The sequence below is a fragment of the Ruditapes philippinarum genome, unplaced genomic scaffold, assembly GCF_026571515.1.
Source record: "Ruditapes philippinarum isolate M1 unplaced genomic scaffold, ASM2657151v2 ctg1491_1_1_1_1, whole genome shotgun sequence".
In the NCBI taxonomy this organism is placed as follows: Eukaryota; Metazoa; Mollusca; class Bivalvia; order Venerida; family Veneridae; genus Ruditapes; species Ruditapes philippinarum.
The window spans coordinates 18,863-38,461 of record NW_026855724.1 but is presented as its reverse complement, the minus strand read 5'-3'; the positions used below and the strand labels follow the sequence as shown (position 1 = coordinate 38,461).

The following is a 19,599-nucleotide window of genomic DNA, read 5'->3' as shown; positions in this document are numbered from 1 at the left end:
TGTGTGCTTATATATACAATGTATACATAGATATTATCAAACCACAATTGTACATGACATTAGTAAACTGATGATAGACCTTCTAAGTTTTTAATTACATTAAGTCTCTAAACACAGTTGACATCTTAACACAGATTTCCCTTACTACATACAACTCTCATTACAAGAATTATCAAGCTGAAGTTTGACATATAGCATAAATCAGATAATATTGAGCTCTATACAACATTTCTAAAAAATGACATAGCTGAACAGTAAGTAAACCTGTATTTGTTGGTATGTCCACAGGTGCGATGTTTTTACAGCTAGCTTCTTTAATTCCTGCAGACAAACAATGTTCACATTACGTCTGCTGTCTACATGAAGATGTTGTAGTAACAAATCAATCTGAAATAGATAAACATGAAGATGTTATAGTAACAAATCAATCTGAAACAATTAAACATGAAGATGTAGAAGTAGCTAATCAATTTGAAACAGATAAACATGAAGATTTTGTAGTAATAAATCTACTTGAAACAGACACATAAGAAGATGCTGATATAAGACATCTAAAACAGATAAACATGAAGATGATGAAGTAATTAATCTATCTGAAACAGACATATAAGAAGATGCTGATAAAAGACATCTAAAACAGAAAAACATGAAGATGATGTAGTTACAATTTGAAAGAGATAAACATGAAGATGATGTAGTTACAATTTGAAAGAGATAAACATGAAGATGATGTAGTTATAATTTGAAAGAGATAAACATGAAGATGATGTAGTTATAATTTGAAAGAGATAAACATGAAGATGATGTAGTTACAATTTGAAAGAGATAAACATGAAGATGATGTAGTTATAATTTGAAAGAGATAAACATGAAGATGTTGCTCTGAAACAGATAAACTTGGTACATGAATAATCTGCATTTACAAGAATTGTAAGACAGAAACATATCCCTATGTTGAAGTTCATTTCCTGAATTGATTAAAATGTTTTAAAGACTTATCAACAACCATTAAACAATTTTCCACTCTTCATTGAGAATGGTCCAAACAATACATGTAGATGAGTATACAAGATATTAGGAAAATAAACATGACAAATATAAGAAATGGTATTCTATATTATACTTTATGCAACGAGGTTTGTTATAAATGTTGATGATAATTACAAAACCGTTTAAAAATAACCTTTTATCTTTTACAATCTCTGAACTTTAATTGTACTGCTAACTTAAATCTTCATACAAATCTACATAGGTAGCCTACTTAATTACTTCAGGTGGCGGCATGGCCGAGTGGTTAACGCATTGGACTAGTAATCTAAGAATTGCTGACTGCATGGGTTCAAACCCTGTCAGCGGCAACCTGTAGTTTCCTTGAGCAAGAAACTTTACATTCATTGCTAAGTACTGGTGGGTTCCAGGAACAGATTCAAGAGTGTTTCAATAAGCTTAAAGTTTCAAATACAATCAGCTAAAATAAATTTGTATAAACTAATCTAATTATTGTTATCAAAGAGGGGACAGTATGAGGAAGGAAGTTTGGGTGGGAAATGTTACCTCTATAGAGAAGATATCTAATTGGATATAGATTTCTTCATATACCTTTAAAAACTTAGCCGATAGACAGGGTGTGAATCAATTAAGAGAATCTGACTCTTCCGTATAAGTGCTTGACATTAAGAGAATCTAACTTCTCAGCATAAGTGCTTGACAATTAGAAAAACAGTTGCTTGGTACATGCCAAATGGACTTACCTGTGTGGGTACATCTATAAGAGATAATATTGCCAGGTGTGACATAGTTCTCAGTGTCTGCACCATGAACATTTCTGCTGGATAGCTCGACAGTAATGCTGAGCAAACATTTCTGGCCTGCAACAATTAAAATATGACTTACTGCATGGTTCATGTCGTGGGATTGAAATATAGCTGAACCATTGTTATATCATTATTGTTAGGAAAAAAACCCACCTTTGATAGAAACTATGTTAGTTTGAATGTTCATTAAGCTAAGCATCATTTAAGGATTTCACAAACGTATCTAAGTAAAATAATAAAATCAGAGCCACTTCTTCAATTTACATGTCAATAACAAATTGAACTTCTTCACATGAACATGTGGTGAAGATTAAATATCATCATCCATTTTGCCTTCAATAAAACTACATAATTATGTTACGTTCCTATGCATGTACTGCACCAATATAAGCGTCACGTTTAGAGTGATGCGCCTTTTTATATGTTATTGTATTGACATCATTATATGAGTTGACTTCCGGTTATCAAAAATTAAACGACGTTATTGAAGAACCAGTGCAATCTTTTGTTTATTAAGTGTTTACACAACAACATGTATAACATAAAATGTATAATTTATGTCAGGTCCAAGATGTGAAATTATTTATCAGAAGTCTGAAGACCTAACTCTCCTTCTTATTGTACTTACTTGACATTTCATTTTCCAAGGCAACATTGAATGAATTCACAAACTATAAAAAAACCCACTATATTTATATAATTACAATATCTTTGAGTTTTACATACCTTTGTTGCCATAGTAACATCATGGTGCATGTACTGAAGAACTGGTATCAATGATAACTTCAATTTAACAGGGGTAGCTACACTATGAATCATTTCTGATATCTTGTCACATATGTTTGCAGCAAATACCCTATAAAATATACATATTGTAACATAAATAGAGGATATTGAATGAGTGTTAGTTAAATACTGAATTTATTGAACGAGTTCAATGGATAAAATTATATTATATGAGCCTCTTGCAATCATAAATTACATTATTCAACAAGTTCAATAAATTCAATAATGAACTTACACAAATTTAATGTTCTATTTATCATATACAAAAAAAGAACATTTAAAGTGAAAAGGAGACATTTTTCATTGACAAGCCTATATAGTGTAATGCTAACATTAAGCGAGTCTTTAAACTATGTTTGTATTATTATACAGCAAATGATGTTACATCACAATACATGCACGGAAGTACAATACCATTTTTACGGAATCGCAAAATCGGCACGGGTATGTGATAAAGTAATTCATTACACCCAGATACATGTATACAATCCATTAACACAGTGATGCTCATAAATTGCACTTTTTTATATCTCTTTTTCTTTTATCTAATTCTTAACATATAAAATTATTCTGCAGAAAATCATTAGAATAATCCCAAATGACATAAACTTTCAAAATTATCACTGTACATTATACCTAAAAAAAACAACATTAAAAGTCCAACAATAACACATAATTTATATCTTAAATTTTGTTTTTCACAAATCATATAAATTAAATACATACATTGTGAATATGTTTGTCCTTATTAAGTGTCAGCAGGCCTTTAAACATTATGTAAGGATACTATAAGTGATACACATACAACAAAAAATAAAAGTCACAACCCCAAACATGTACACTATGATTTTACGAGACCACTCTGTATATTTGCTATGCAAATATTATGACTGACATATTATCATAAGTACCATCATTGTCAGAACTATGACTGTCAAACATTGTTGTACATGTATGTAGAAAACAAGGTTTCACGTACAAAAGCCTCCAGCTCATATCAATATTGTCTTACGGTATTTTCAATATTGTAATCAATCTGTAACTATATAACTGTGTCCTGTTTAATGCTTGAATTTGATATGGATTCAGTATTTTGTTACTAAACTGATAAGTATGCAAAGTGTTTCTAAAAACAACACGGTTTTCTAAAAACAACAATATTTGACAGTTATAGTAATTGCAATATATATTGGTCATTTTACTGTTCCTAGTATTTGATCCTTTAAAAAGCCTTGAAAATGAAGGAATTTTTAAGTTGGTATGATTCAATCATAATGCAAAGGGGGTTACAATCCCAAAGAACTTGTGGAAAGTTTCAAATGAAAACCTTTCAGTGAGTAATGAGTTAAAATGCAGATACTTACCTGGATTGTTCCGAAAATTTTTGTGCTGCAAATATGGCCGCCTTCACCTCAACAGCGTCATTGGAATCCAGGCTAACAGTAATACTGTGGTGAATGTTTTTACGCTCGGCTATAATCAAGGAAATGTTACCCAGGGTCCTAAGTCATTATGAAATATAGTTAGTTAATTATGAAATATAGGAAAATCCTTTGCTTTAAGGGTTGATAAGGTCAACAGATTACTTTGAATATAGTCAATTTTAATATATTTTAATATATTTGTTGTTGGAAAAATGCAAGATGTAAATGGTAAGTTCAATATGAGAAATAGACCTATAAGAATTACATCAAATGCTAGTTACAGCTAAGACACTGTACCATCTACATCCTTACAGTGAATAACTGTTTTTAATACAAAGAATATTCTTCAAGTTTCATTTTCACAAATTAAGCAATATTATTGGGATCTGGAATCATAGATTACCATTGGTCTGAAAACTGCCATTCAAGGACACAAATCTTGGTTGTCATACAAAGGTATAAAAGGTATCTACATTGTAGTTGCAAAAGGCAATCAGCATTTGGGAAATTTCATTCTTCTTAATCAAAGCAGGTACATGTTCATTAATATACTGGCATTTAAACTATAATGATTATTGTGTTACAGACAGCTTTGTTTTCAGTTTGATACTGATATATTTCCTTTGACCTGCTAAGAAACTATGACATCTTCATTTAAAATGCTCATTTACCAAAATGTCCATCATCATAATTATGGTAAAAACCTTAAATATAAACAGGTAATTGAGAGTTTTACTTATAAATGCAATGTTGATGATGATACCTCAGAGTTATTGCCCTTGCTATTGGATCATTGCTATGATATACAGTGAATACCCTTCTCATAAATTCATCTACATTGAGGATCTTATCCAGATGTTTCTCACTTTCCTGAGTGACACGCAGAATACACCATCGTATAAAATTATTTCTAAAAAGCAAAATAAAAGCAAATAAATTATTATAGGCAATGAAATTCAATATGTTTCACTGTAATATAACTATTACGGTTGATATATGACAAGGTTTTAAGCATGATTCAGAAAAACAAAACAATATATAATACACATTTGAAGTAACAAATAAATTTCATTTCTAGATTGTAATTTTAAAATATTAAAGACAGAACATTGTAACTTTGACTATTAATTGAAAAGATATTACTATAATAATGGCATAATCATAATCATTTACATCTCAATATGATAGTAATGTACATCTATGATAGTAATGTACATGTATTCATTTAAAATAACTTTTAGAGCATTATATATATATTGCATTTTGAAAACTGCAAAACAAATAAAAATGTCATCATACATTTATTAAAACAGTACTTAGTATTTAAATTGATGATTGAACAGTTCAAGAATAATGTAGAGAAATATAATTAAGTAATGAAAAAGAATTTTTTTAGTAAAGATTGGAAAAAGAAAACATTTGGCAACAATATTTGAGCACAGTAAAGTAAATTGAACAGAAAAAAACAAAAACAACATTATTCTAAAACTGTTATATAAGTATACCATCATTTTAAGACAAAACAAGCAAATTCATTGAATTTATATCCCCCGCCGAGTACTGGTTATTACTAACACAACAACTGAAGACATAAGGCTTTATTTATATATTTATCATGGCATAAACAGTAATATTCTTTGAACTTGATAAATATTCAGGGCAATAACAGAGCCATAACTCTGTGTTAAATAGTAATATCTGGAAATGCCAATGTGATGTATGCATACTGCATAAGTAATCAAGGGCCATAAATCTGAGTTATAAGTGTCTGACAGGAACAAGGCGACTATATGCACATCTCCTCTTCATATCCCATAAAGTTTCATTGAATTCCAGCCAGTAGTTACAGAAAATTAGCCCGGAAACGATTCTTGCTCTGGTTGTATACTGCATAAGTTATCAAGGGCCATAACTCTAAGTTAAAATGTCTAACCCTAACAAGGCGACGATATGCCCATCTCCTCTTGGTATTGAAGGTTCCAATAAAGTTTCATTGAATTCCAGCCTGTAGTTGGAGAGAAGTAGCGCAGAAACGAATATTTGTCTATATGCATACTGCATAAATAATCAAGGGCCATAACTCTGAGTTAAAATGTCTGACCCCAACAAGGCAATGATATGCGTATCTTCTCTTGGTATTGAAGGTTCCCATAAAGTTTTGTTGAATTCCAGCCAGTAGTTGCAGAGAAGTAGCGCGGAAATGATTTTTGCTCTATATGCATACTGCATAACTAATCATGAGCCATAACTCTGAGTTAAATTGTCGGACCCAAACAAGCTGACGATATGCGCATCTCCTCTTGGTATTGAAGGTTCCCATAAAGTTTCGATGAATTCCAGCCAGCAGTTGCAGAGAAGTAGTGCGGAAACGATTTTTACTCTATATGCATACTACATTACTAATCAAGGGCCATAACTCTGAGTTAAATTGTCGGACCGGAACAAGCCGACGATATGCGCATCTCCTTTTGATATTGATGATTCCCATAAAGTTTCGTTGAATTCCAGCCAGTAGTTGCAGAGAACTAGTCCGGAAACGAAATTCGGACGGACGGATGAACAGACGGAAGGACAGACGGACAACACCAAAACTATATCCCCCTCCTGATTCCATCGGCGTGGGATAATAAATGTTTATTTAAACTGACATTATGCTCATGTTTTTGTTGTTGTGATGAGCAGAATTGGCTTTTTATTTAAAAAGGTTGACAATATATTTAAAAATATCTTCTATTATAATGGTCATTAACCAATAATTGATAATGAAAAAAAGTTTAGAATAAACTTTAACAACTGCCTGAAATATAAAAGACCCTCCGATTTGTTTTACCAATTAAATATTAATGATACATTACAAAGAATATTAAATTCTTTAAATTTTATAGAATTTTCTGTTTGTCACACTGGTTTTTAACTAGACTATAAAACTGTTAACAATTTTGGCAAAATGGAAAGTGATTTTTGACTTTGACCTGTACACCCACCATTTACGCTTGGTTGGGTATAATGTCACTTTAATGAATTCAACTAGAACAATTATTATTACTTACCCAGCTCTAAAGACATCAGCCAGTCTAAGAAATGCAGAGTTAATCAGAATGGGGAATGGATATTTTTCAAACAGTCTTGGAAATTTTACCACAGCTTCACATTGTACACCAACATTCATAGACCGCAATCCTTGAAAAACAAACATTAACTATAAACTCATTTTAAACCTTCCAATGGTAGAGTTTTAAAACATAAAATCAATAAATAGTAATGGGAATTTTTCAAAAAATGTGCAATTTTTTACTGATTTTTTATAAGACTGTCACAGGCATTCTTCTTTTACTTTTTCATGTTTAAAATCATGTACTGACTTTCAATGATAATTCAAAGTACTAGGGGGACCTCCCAGATATGTTCATTTATAGGACCGGTGACTTAATTACAGGGACGTGAAACGTGTAATTCCTTCCTGTCACAGACAGTTTTTGTGCTCTATTTTGGTAAAAAATGTTTATTTTTTACTTGTTTTATTTGTATATTTATTATTCATTAGTATATATTATACAGAGTAGTTTTTTTTTAAATTTCATTAAAAGAAATAAATTTTGAACTTCCTAAAATAGGAATTCCAATAAATGTATATTATATTGTCCTGATTTTTTAATTTTATGTTCACTTACTTCATTTGTCGAACTGAATTTTTCATTTACATAATAAAATATAAAATAACCTAGAATTATATAAATAATTTTATTTCCATTATTGAACAAGTATTGAGAAAACTAGATAAAACTGTCATGTGACAGGAAGGACTGTACCGTTACAGGAAGGAACGTCACGTGACAGGAAGGAAAGATGAAATAATGATAGACAGCATTTTTATTTCTTTTTATTGTAGAATGAAATAACAACTTTTATTAAACCAATTAACTTGAACAAAACTCTAGCATTGATGGCTTACACCTCATACATCTTCTAACAGTACTGTGACATTTTAAATGTCTGTTCAAAAGGCATACATGAACAATGCATTACTCTTACGCAGAATGAAAAGTTCTGCAGCTGTAAATATAACCCAATGGACATGCTAGTGACAGTATAGTGTATAGCAACAAACTCTTTAATAAGTGTGAAGAAACTGTACATTATTTTGGTGGCATGTAAGAAAACATTCTTTAAACTTGCATATTTTATTAGCTTGGCTTTACAAACTACTTTGAAGGAAAAAATATTATTTCAGCTACGCCTTTAATTATTAATCCCCTTCCACGTAGCAGAAAGGGGATTATAGGAATGGCCTCTGTCTGTCAGTCTGTCTGTCCGTAACACTTTCGTGTCAGCACCATAACTTTTAAGCCACTGAAAATTTCTTGAAATAACCTGGCACAAGTAGTAACACCATAAAGAGACGATATGGAGAGCGCAAAAATTAAGTTGCTACCCCCAAGGTCAAGGTCACACTTAAAGGTCAAATGTTAAAATGTCTTCATTTCATAATAAAAATCTACATTTCGTGTCCGCTCCATAACTTTTTAACTGCTTTAATTCTTTAAAACAACTTGAGACGATGTGCATTATGCAATGATTGGGTTGCTACCCCCAAGGTCAAGGTCACACTTAAAGGTCAAAAAGTCTTCATTTCATAATAAAAAGTCTACATTTCGTATCCGCTCCATATACTTAACATAACTTGTCACAACTGATCCCAATTATAAGACAACATGCAGAGCACAATAATGGCTTGCTACCCAAAAGGTCAAGGTCACACTTAAAGGTCAAATGTATAAAAGTCTACATTTCATATCCCCCTCCACAACTTTTAAACCTCTGTTTTTTTTTTAATAGCTTGGCACAAGTGATCACCATTATGAGACAATGTGCAGAGCGCAATAATTTGGTTGCTTTCCCCAAGGTCAAGGTCACATTTAAAGGTCAAGTGTTAAAAGACGTACAATTGTATCCGCTCCATAACCTTAAAACCGCTGAAAAGTTTTTTTTAAATAACTTAGCATGAGTGATCACCATTTTGAGAAGATGTGCAGAGCGCAATAATTGAATTGCTACACCCAAGGTCAGGGTCACATTTACAAGTCAAATTTTAGAAAGTCTACATTTTGTGTCTGTACATAACATTAAAACTGCTGCAATGTTTTTAAGATAACTTGGCAGAAATGATAACCATTATGACACCATTGGCAGAGCACAATAATCAAGTCACAACCCTGAAGGTCAGGGTCACAATCAAAGGTCCAATGTAAAAAGCATCTATTTTTCATGTCCGCTCGATAACTTATAGACAATTCAAGGGTTGTAAAATTACTTGGCACAAATGATCACAACCATGACACAATCTGCAGAGTTCAACATCCAGGTTGCTACCCCAAGGTCAAGGTTGTATGCTCTCCATAACTTTTTTTTTACTTTATGGAAGATTTTAAATAACATGGCACAAAAAATCACCATCATGAGACTATGTGCTTATGATATGCATGGCATAACATCAAGGTAATGGCTGGTAAAAGGTCAAGAAGAACACATTCATGTTCACTGTGGAAGAGAATTTAGCTGTCCTTCAGACTGCCTTGTATTTAATTGGTTTTACTGTCTTAAAAACCTTTTAAAGGTATCCACTTTGAACTTACAACTCTTGTTCAATATCAAAAGGAGGATCCATTTCAAAAAGGCAGGTAACCAAAATATTCTTTCTACAAAGTTGTTTAACTTAATTGGAGTAATAGCTCATTATCAAAAAATGAATCTATTTTGAAGAGGTGTGTAACCTTAAAATACTTTACTAAAATTATTGCTCTTATTTAACTTTCAAAACTGTGGTTTGTGTTCATTTCACAAAACAATATCACTGATATCCACTTAAAACTTGGTATACTTGTTTATAATGCAAAGAGGGATCCATTTCAAAACAGTAGGTTTACCAAATGCACAAACTTTTACTCAATTCTATTTAACTGAATCTAAATTTGCCATCCAAAAATCAATGTACAGGATCTTTAATGCGCTATAATATTTAATTATAACATTTTAAAATGTAATTCAACTTTTATTAACAAATACTTTGCGGCATTGCTATAAATGACAATCTTCTATAGTCATAATACTAGCACATAAAGAGCCAATAAATGTAGGTTCATTTTATTATTAATAACTCTTTGAAAATGAGATGTTTGTATACAGACGTGGAAGCTTTCACCTGAGGCTCATCTACTGTAGTACAACAATAATATTTCCCAACTTGTACCAGCATTCATCTTTAACTAACTTTGGCCAATAAAACTCATTCTTTGTTTTGCCCACTTGATGGAGGCACCGTACAAAAACTTCACTTTCGCTCACATCAATTACTTGCCCAGGGTAGGGTTTTCCATGATACCTAACAGCAACAAATGTGTTGAGCAATAACAAAGTATTTTCTGTAAAAACTGTTTTGCTTGAGTTCGTGTCTGAAGAGGTTGGAATAGAGGGCTCTACTGCATCATCAGAATCAGGTGGAGCAATGGGTATCAAGGGTGCAAAATGATTCGGTACCCAGTTCTTGTCAAGCATATCACTCCTTGTACTAGTCCACATGATATGAACTGTGGTCTGTAAAGATTGAAGTCTAGGCTGGGTACGATGTAGATGCTGCCTTACAATGGGGTTTCCCAGTTCTGGATAAACAGAGTATAAGGGAAGATGCCCTTTTCTGTGAATCAGCGTCCCTTCTCTGTCTGTATCAACGTGCATGCTCTGCAGCCAATGCCATTTTATACCTAAAACAAGGAATAATGTGTGTGAATATGAAAAGAATCTGTCAGCTAATAAGGGAATTAAAACAATGTTAAAGTTTTTGGGTGACCTTTTGAACATCTTTACTTTAAAGGTTAAGGTCATTAGTAGGTGAAGGTCATATGTACTGAGTTTTACTGAGGTCATGTCTTAAGAAATATACAATGCTATTTTTTTTTAGGAGTTTTTGCAAATTTATGCTATCCAAAAAAAGCTCATTTGGAGGTCAAGGTGATATGTAATGGATTCTTTTGCAGTCTTTTTGTAAACAATTATATGAAAATAATATGTCAAGTAATGAGAAAATAATAAACTAAGTTAAACTTTTGAGACAGACAGACAGACCTACAGACCAGGATGGGACAAAAACAATAATTCTCCAAATACTCCATCAGGGCATAATAAAATGTTAGCGATAACAATATTGAAAACCATTGCAACTCTGGTTAATCAATAAGAATCTATATGTAATTTTTTAAAGATAATGTAGTACTTTAATCATAAATGGGGGCAATTACATATATATTTAATAAAACAAAACATTGTAGTCAGTTCAAAAGCAGGCGAATGGTGTTGCTCTGGGTTGTGTACTGGTAATATGTATGTTTTTGTTACAAAATCACTGGGCTTTAGATATATTTTAAAATAAAACATTATTTAACAATATTTTATTTCATTTTTCTTTCCTGTCACAGAAACATTCTTTCCTGTCACAAAATTTCAGTGTGACAGAATGGAATGTGACAGTATGGAAAATAAATGATTAAAAACAATAAAAATAATAACTGGTCACTTTTCAAGTTCATGTGGAGGGAAAAATTTAAAATGCACATCATGTATCAAAACATGGTAAATAGAAGAAAGGATTTAAGACTAGTTATGCCTCCAAAAAGACAGTGACAGGAAGGAAATTTAAGATGTACTCACCTTGTCCGTCAGCAATTATTTTCATGGAAAACTCATCTATGCGCCAACAATGACTGTTCTTAATGCACCGTTTTGTTTTTGAAAAGGGAGACTACTTCTGTACACATAAATCAGGAAGTTAGAGGGACTAATAATTGTTTATGGAAAAACAATTCTCTGTTGTGACAGGATGGAAATCAAATATCGGACAAATTTGGAATTTAAAAAAATATGATAATATACAAATAAGGTTGTTTTTTATTTAAAAGAAATCTTGTTTTGTCTATGAATTACTTAGAAAATATAAATGTTCTTCTATTTTTATATATTTAAGTGCTAACAGTTTCAGTACAATGTTATCTTTTTAAATTGTGACACCTTTAATTTTACTATACAAGAAATATTTTTAATCAATAATATCCGGACAGCATTATCTGTTATATCAGAAGAATCTGTGTAAATTATTAATGATATATTAGATGAATACACAGTAAAAGAAAAATGCATATTTATAATAAATTATGTAAAATAATTATGAAAATAGCTGTGGGACAAGAATTTGCACATTTTTTGAAAAATGCCCTAATAATATCTGTCATATGTTGCGGTTCGGATCGGAATATCCGTCCTGAGGGGACCCGCCCAGTGGACGGAATAACCGGCTGATAATAGGGGCCTCCGTGGCCGAGTGGTTAAGGTCGCTGACTTGAGATCACAGGTCCCTCACCGCTGTAGGTTCGATCCTTACTCGGGTCGAAATCTTTCATGTGAGGAAGCCATCCAGCTGGCTTACGGAAGGTCGGTGGTTCTACCCAGGTGCACGCTCGTGCCTGAAATAATGCCCGGAGGGGCACCTGGGGTCTTCCTCCACCAATTAAAGCTTGAAAAAAATCGACGAAAAATTCTCGACGGGACACTCTAGGATGGCCCGACTTGAGTGTATGGTCGCCCATATGGGCTTTCCGGCGGCGACCTTAAATAAACGCATTAAAAAAAAAAACCCGGCTGATTAGAATTGAATTACATTAGAAATGGCGGCCACAAATTATTTCATGCACCACTTCCGTTTCCAATCAAACAGCCCAACGATTATTCTTAAGCTGAAAAGTTGCGATTGTTCCGTTATCGCAATACCCTGCTGATTATCATTGAGTTACATTTTTTTCATAATGACAGCGCCCAACTTGAAATGACACTGAAAATTTGGAACCAGGACGTTTTGGCCCCAAACCAAAATCGGTCTCAGTGCAAAAATTGGCCCCTGGACGTTTTGGCCCTTTTCCGCGAGATGTTTCGGCCCTACTAGTATATTGCTGGATTTATAACACAAACAATTTTGACACTTTAATTCTTTAGTAAATAATGCATTATCTTTTCATCTCTTGAACTATTTAGATAAATATTAATGCTTTTAAAGTTTTTAATTCTTATACAAATCGTAATTAAATCAAATTAATAAATCAACTGATTCATTAATTTATTGTAATGCTATTTATATTCCAGTTTAATCACAGGATGGACTTACTCTGAATGGGGCTGATTTGGTAAAGGGCTGAAACATCTGGGGCTGAAATGTCTTGGGTAATTTGGGGATGAAATGATGGAAATCTGATTATTTCACTGATAGGTAAAGAAAACTATTTCTTGCATAGCAGGTAGATTTACCAATGCAGGAAATTTCATCTGGCATGGGGGGTGCCAGATGAGTCGCGTTCCAAACAACGTCATTTTAGTGCACTTTATGAATGAACCATGTTAAAATGACGTTGTTTTAGAAGGGAAATATGTGCTTAGGATGACGTCATTTTGCTGTTGTATTGAAGTTGTAAGTTCATACCCTATTAGCTATAGGACTTTTCTAGACCTGGTAATCACGCAAGACTAAGATAGATCTATCCAAGGTCAAAGTTATGTAACCAGGGCTTTTTTTCACAGTTTGGGGAAGCAGCCCAGCCCTTAATTTTGGGGAAAAATTACATGGTATATTTGCAAAAGGGGAAGAAAAAACTTAATGTAAATTCAATTTTTGGGGAAAACTGCATGATTTTAAAGAAATTTTCTTTGGGGAAGCAGCCCTATACCGGCCCCTGTTATAGAAGGTAAAAAGGCCCTGGTAACAAACAGGAAAAGAGATAAACAAATAAGCAAAACAAAATACAATATGTCCTAGTGATCTCGGCATCAAAATGAAATAATGTACTATGGTAAGACATGTTTTGGGTACGAGTTGTATTGGGTACGAACAAATAAATAATTAGCAAAAATGGATCAGTGATTGTTGAATATTATGATAAATAAATAGATGACGCGCATTTACCTCTATCTAGTTCTGACAATGCAGAATTAGCATCTTGTTCTTGTTCAAATGGTGTTGTTTCTTGTTTATTTGACTTTAATGAAGAATTTCTGAAAGCCGACATGGGCGCCGCCATCTTTAATCTTCTAATGAGCGTTTGTTGCCCATGATCACATGTCACATGACTTCAAAATGGCAGATGATACCAAAAATATTTTGGCTTTATTGAATGGCATCGCAAAGCGCAACTACTATGGCGAAACAGACATCACAGACGAATTTCTAAAGCAAGAAATATTCCCTAGTTTCACAGATGAAGACTTTTCAAATTTGTTATCAAAATGTTCCTCGTTGATAAAGGTAAATATTCATTTATAAGGACACACCCCCAGCACATTATTTTTATCATTCATTTTTCTAGTCCTGTCCTTAATTTGTTATATCATAAATAATCAGAAAATAACACATTTATTCAGCACCATTATAAAACGGAGAAGTCAAAGACTGGGAACGGGATGAGGGCCCGGCCTTTGGCTTGCCCGGATATAGACTATTGTATATAATTATTTAAGAGAAAATCAAATAAAAAACAATTAAAAGATATACAGAAATCTATACCTTTCAAAGAAATCCATGTCAGTTCTAATTGTGCACCGCCATATTCAATGTAACTCAATGATAATAGGCCAGGTATTTTGCTAACGAAACAATTTGCAGCTTTTCGGATTGATAATAATCTTTAAATTGAGTGTTCCGAAATGAAAATGAAAACGGTGTATAAAATACCGAATGACACCTTTACAACAGAAAAAGGAACAATTTTTGAGACCGACTTCCCTGTTCATAGGCTTTGCCTAATTTCATAGTTTAAATTGTACAAGACATTTAACTCCCATATTCTGATTTGTCATATAATTATTTCATTACACAGTCAATATTCAGTCCGAATATTAAGACCAATATATAGTGTAATTAACTTACACAAACAATTTGAAAAAAAATATTGGGATTAATATTTTATATATAACCCCTTTGATTTAGACATACATGTAAAATGCTGGTTTGAAGCTATTTTTTACATTGGTCAAATCCACTTTGCATTTTTCTATGAACATAAAACTTTGATAAAAAAGAAAATGTGAAGTCTTTCAATGAGGGACTTAAAGTCTATATTTTGCTGCATTTTTTTCAAAGAAATAAAAATGTTACATTTACATAGTTACAAGACATTCAACTTATTTAACATCCAGTGGACTGTTGATCAGTCATTATAAAATTGCACTTTCTAAATTCAGCTGTTATACAAATTACATTGATAAATTTTCATAACATCATTTTAAAACAATTTAAATACAAAAGGACTTTTTAATTCTTACTTGGCTTATATTTCTCTTACTTACATTGTTATGAACAAATAGTTATCCTTTCACAACGACAAAATAGTGATATGAATATCTGACTGGACAAAAAGATATGATTGGTGCTAATCTCCAGTTGCTTTGTAAACCAGACAAACAAGCGATTGCAAGCTAGCTAGTGCCTTTTGTAATAGCAAGTCTTGAATTTGTCTAAATAAGTAGAAAAGTAGAGTAGATGAGCATTATTTTCTTAAAATTTTCAATGAATAATCAATTTTTGGACGAAGTATCTTCATTATCATTTAATGTCAAAACAAGTTTACATATTCAATATTTATTTATAAAGCAATACTGAATAATTATAGCTATTAAATATTACATATTTTGTTAACCACAGAAGGTATACATTTTAACAGGTCATGTCTTCAGATCACTGACCAAGACCCATGACATGATGTCAGGGTTATCCAGCATGGTTTTATCCGAGTTGAACGTTGAAAAAAATCTTGGTTAAGCTTTTGCTTGCATGTTCTATATATATTTTTTTTAAAATAAATTTTCAGAGTATGGTGTCAGCAGATATGGATTTAAACCAGTCAGAGGTGTATCTTACATCACAAATGAAGAAGCCAGAAGGTGGAATCACAGAGAATCAGGCTAATGCATTTAGGAAATTCTGGAAAATTCATAAAAACAAAATACATGAAGCTGTTATTTCACATTCAACATGGAACAATACATTAAAACATGTGTCATGGAGAATTGATATACAATCTCAGGCTCGGCATATAGACCAGATCAATGCTCCAACTGCAATAATGGAGCTACAGCTAGGACCAAAGACAACTAATACACAGGTAATATAATATTTCTGAATCCATGCCAGTTGAGCGGATTATTAATAGACTGATTTAATAATATTTCTATTGACATTTTATTAATCCAATTTTTGCTGAGTTTCCAGTTAATGTAATTATTATTTGATAATTTACCAAAATGAAAATATTAATATAGTTTGAAAATAATTCTACTATTCATTCATTTTGACAAAGACTGTATTGTATTGTTGTCAAACAAGAGGAAATGTAAAATAAGTGAAGCTGATGTTGATCTATTGTTTTGTATCATTGAAGAATATTCCATTTTCTCCACACTTAAAACTAAATATATACTGGCAGCTGTTGAGCTGGTTCCGGGCACTTTGATGTGCTAGAACCAAAAGTAACAAGCATTTGATAGTATTGCGGGCAATACAGTAGTCCCCTACCGGTCCCTCAAAAAGTTCTTTAATTGTCATACACTCCTGTGTATTGCCATTTATAATGAATTTGAGGATGAAGTCTGTATTTGAAAATATCAACCACAAAACATAATAAAATAAGTTTGTCTATATCACAGTAATGTGTTAAGTTTCCATGCTTAGTAAGGAAATTATGTTTATACAACCTTGTCATATTATTACGATGTGGGATTTTAAAGTAAATCCTATAAGGAATGAAGAAGTTGGAGTGAAAATACCAGTTTCTCGAAAAAAAATCTAAGTTCAAGGGGGACATAATTCTGGAAATAGTCTTGCTAGAGTATTTAACTTTCTCAAAAATGTCGAGTGATAATAAGAAACATATATATGAAGTTTGAAGTAGATACATTAGGAAATAAAGAAGTTATTTAAAAAAGACAACATTTTTTCCCCTAAAAAATCTAAGTTCAAGGGAGGTAATACTGATATTTTTTGTGCTAGAGTTATAAACCTTGTCACATATGATGTGGTTGATGACCAGAAACTTATATTTAAAGTTTGAAGTAAACACCTTAAGAAATAAAGAACATATAGTGAAAAAGCTGAAAAATTTAAATCAGAAATCTTGAAATTCAGGCTATTTGTTGCCATAGCAACCAGAATTTTCAACATAGGAAGAAAAGAAAAATATGTGCATAATCTCCAGACTGCCATCTACCCATATTTCAAGTTTCATAAAAATATTTTCAGTACTTTTTGAGTTATCACTGGATCCAGTTTATGTGTTAAATTTGCCATATTTTCAGACTATTTGTTGCCATAGCAACCAGAATTTTCAACATAGGAAGAAAAAAAAAAGACGTGCATAATCTCCATACTGCCATCTATCCATATATCAAGTTTCATAAAAATATTTTCAGTACTTTTTGCGTTTGCGGGATCCAGTTTTGTGGACTGACGGACTGACAGACAGACGGACAGACAGACAGACGGACGGAGGGTTAACCTAAAGTCCCCTCCGGTTAAACCGGTAGGGGACTAATAAGCCTTTTGTCAGACCAGCATGTACATCAATGCAATCTGTCCAGGCTCTATAATGATGGCTGACTAACTTGACATTTTCATTTTGATGTCCTAAAAATTTATAATAGAAATGACGTAAAGAAATGGAAGCTGGACAAGTGTATTTCAGAAATTAGCAGATTATAGGTTAAACTGTTATACTATAACTATTTGCTATATTCTTGCTGTGGGGTTCGAATCCCGACAGGGACTTTGGATTCTTTCATGTGAGGAAGCTATCCAGCTAGCTTACGGTACATCGGTGGTTCTACTCTGGTGCCCGTTTGTGCCTGAAATAATGCACGGAAGGGCACCTGAGATCTTCCTCCACCAGTAAAGCTGGAACATCGCCATATGACCTATACTGTGTCGGTGCGACGTAAAACCCAATCAAACAAACAAACTATGTTCTTGAATTAATTATATGTATAACCGTATGTCTTCAAAGACTACTGGAGTACCGGGCATGGAAAATTATTTTCAGAGTCATTCGTCCTGCAGGACTAGTAGCTACTAAATCCAATGTGCAGGCAATATTTTTCTACTCGTCCTGCATCGAATTCTCTTAAATACTACTCGTAATAACGAGCGGACAAGTGGAATTTTCAATCTTCAAGTACAAATTATTATTTTTATTTTTGATATTTAACTTTCTTTTATGTTTACATTTTCTTTTTCTTTTTTTCACAGAAATCTGAAGTTGTAAGATTTGAGATGGATGAAGCAAAGTTAGGAAGTGTTCTACAGACAATGCAAGATATAGAAAACGAAGTCAACAAATATTGTCAACAATGAGAGTTAATTTATTGTTGTAACAAAAAGTGAAAAACAAGTTTAAATTGTCATTTTCTGATTTTTGTGATACAACAGTTTGAATTATATGAGAGATTTGGTCTTACTATTTCATAAATGCAATAGCATTTGGTTATGAAAAAAAGTCTGAAATGAATGACAATGCATATTTATGACTCCAAATTTTATATCTGTTAAATGTACAAGTGATTAGTTGAGGAATCATGTGTTGTTACTTTATTTTGCATATGAAAACAAAATAATGTTAATATTTAAAATGGAAATAAGAGCAACTTGGTTTCTCAACTAAATGTAAAATGTTCTAACATTTTCACTTAATTTATATATTACATTCATTTGTACAATGCACTTATTTAAAAAAAAAATTTTGTCACACAATTTTGATATTAAAAAATATATATATGATGACATATTTCTTCTTTTTGTTTTTTGTTGTGACCCCACTATAGGGGGGGGGGGGGGGGGGGGGGGGATTTAGATTTACCCTTGTCCGTCCGTACGTTCTCTTTGTGTGTTGCACATAGCTCAAAAAGTAATTGACCTAGAGTCATGAAACCTTACAGGAATGTTGATCAGCATGTTAAGTTGTGCACCTGGGTATTTTCATGTGGATATATTTAGTATATTTAAAGTTATTGCCCTTGACTTATTAAAAATTTTCAATTTTCAACTTGTGTCGCATGTAACTCAAAAAAATATTTGACCTAGAGTCATGAAACCTGACAATAATGTTGTTCAGCATGTGTAGTTGTGAACCTGGGTATTTTCGTGTGGATATCTTTAGTATTTTTAGAGTTATTGCCCTTGACTTAGTAAAAATTTCCAATTTTCAACTTGTGTCACACGTAACTCAAAAAATATTTTACCTAGAGTCATGAAACCTTACAAGAATGTTGATCAGCATGTGTAGTTATGCACCTGGGTATTTTTGTGTGGATTTATATATTATTTTTAGAGTTATTGCCCTTGACTTAGAAAATTTTTGCAATTTTCAACTTGTGTCGCATGTAACTCAAAAAGGATTTGACAGAGTCATGAAACCTTACGGGAATGTTGCTCAGCATATGTAGTTGTGCACCTTGGGTTTTGCTTGTGGATTTATCCAGTATTTGTAGAGTTATTGCCC

General features: G+C 32.4%; 2 protein-coding genes across 3 annotated transcripts in view; one reads left to right on the top strand and one right to left on the bottom strand.

The window, feature by feature from the left end:
• LOC132744221 (integrator complex subunit 7-like) overlaps positions 1-19,599 on the bottom strand; it is a 46,764-nt gene that overhangs the window by 17,519 nt on the left and 9,646 nt on the right. The window contains exons 1-7 of one of the 2 annotated variants that reach the window (XM_060732854.1): positions 14,022-14,181; positions 7,075-7,204; positions 4,788-4,934; positions 3,965-4,102; positions 2,541-2,670; positions 1,752-1,868; positions 265-387 (exon numbers count right to left, since the gene is read on the bottom strand). In XM_060732854.1, coding sequence (XP_060588837.1) covers positions 265-387; positions 1,752-1,868; positions 2,541-2,670; positions 3,965-4,102; positions 4,788-4,934; positions 7,075-7,204; positions 14,022-14,136 — 900 coding nt within the window. In that variant the 5' untranslated portion in view covers positions 14,137-14,181. Of the gene's footprint in view, positions 1-264; positions 388-1,751; positions 1,869-2,540; positions 2,671-3,964; positions 4,103-4,787; positions 4,935-7,074; positions 7,205-14,021; positions 14,182-19,599 lie in introns of those variants that run through there. The other variant, XM_060732855.1, reaches the window with a different exon arrangement.
• On the top strand, positions 14,160-18,885 carry LOC132744224 (COMM domain-containing protein 1-like). Its single transcript, XM_060732859.1, has 3 exons — positions 14,160-14,360; positions 15,922-16,215; positions 18,351-18,885. Exons 1-3 carry the CDS (start codon positions 14,175-14,177, stop codon positions 18,453-18,455), a joined length of 585 nt encoding a protein of 194 aa, XP_060588842.1. The 5' UTR covers positions 14,160-14,174; the 3' UTR covers positions 18,456-18,885.

Coding starts and splice junctions, on each gene's coding strand:
- LOC132744224 (XM_060732859.1), top strand. CDS start 14,175: ATGTCACATGACTTCAAAATGGCAGATGATACCAAAAATATTTTGGCT. Junction 14,361..15,921: donor AATGTTCCTCGTTGATAAAG/GTAAATATTCAT, acceptor ATAAATTTTCAG/AGTATGGTGTCAGCAGATAT. Junction 16,216..18,350: donor CAAAGACAACTAATACACAG/GTAATATAATAT, acceptor TTTTTTTCACAG/AAATCTGAAGTTGTAAGATT.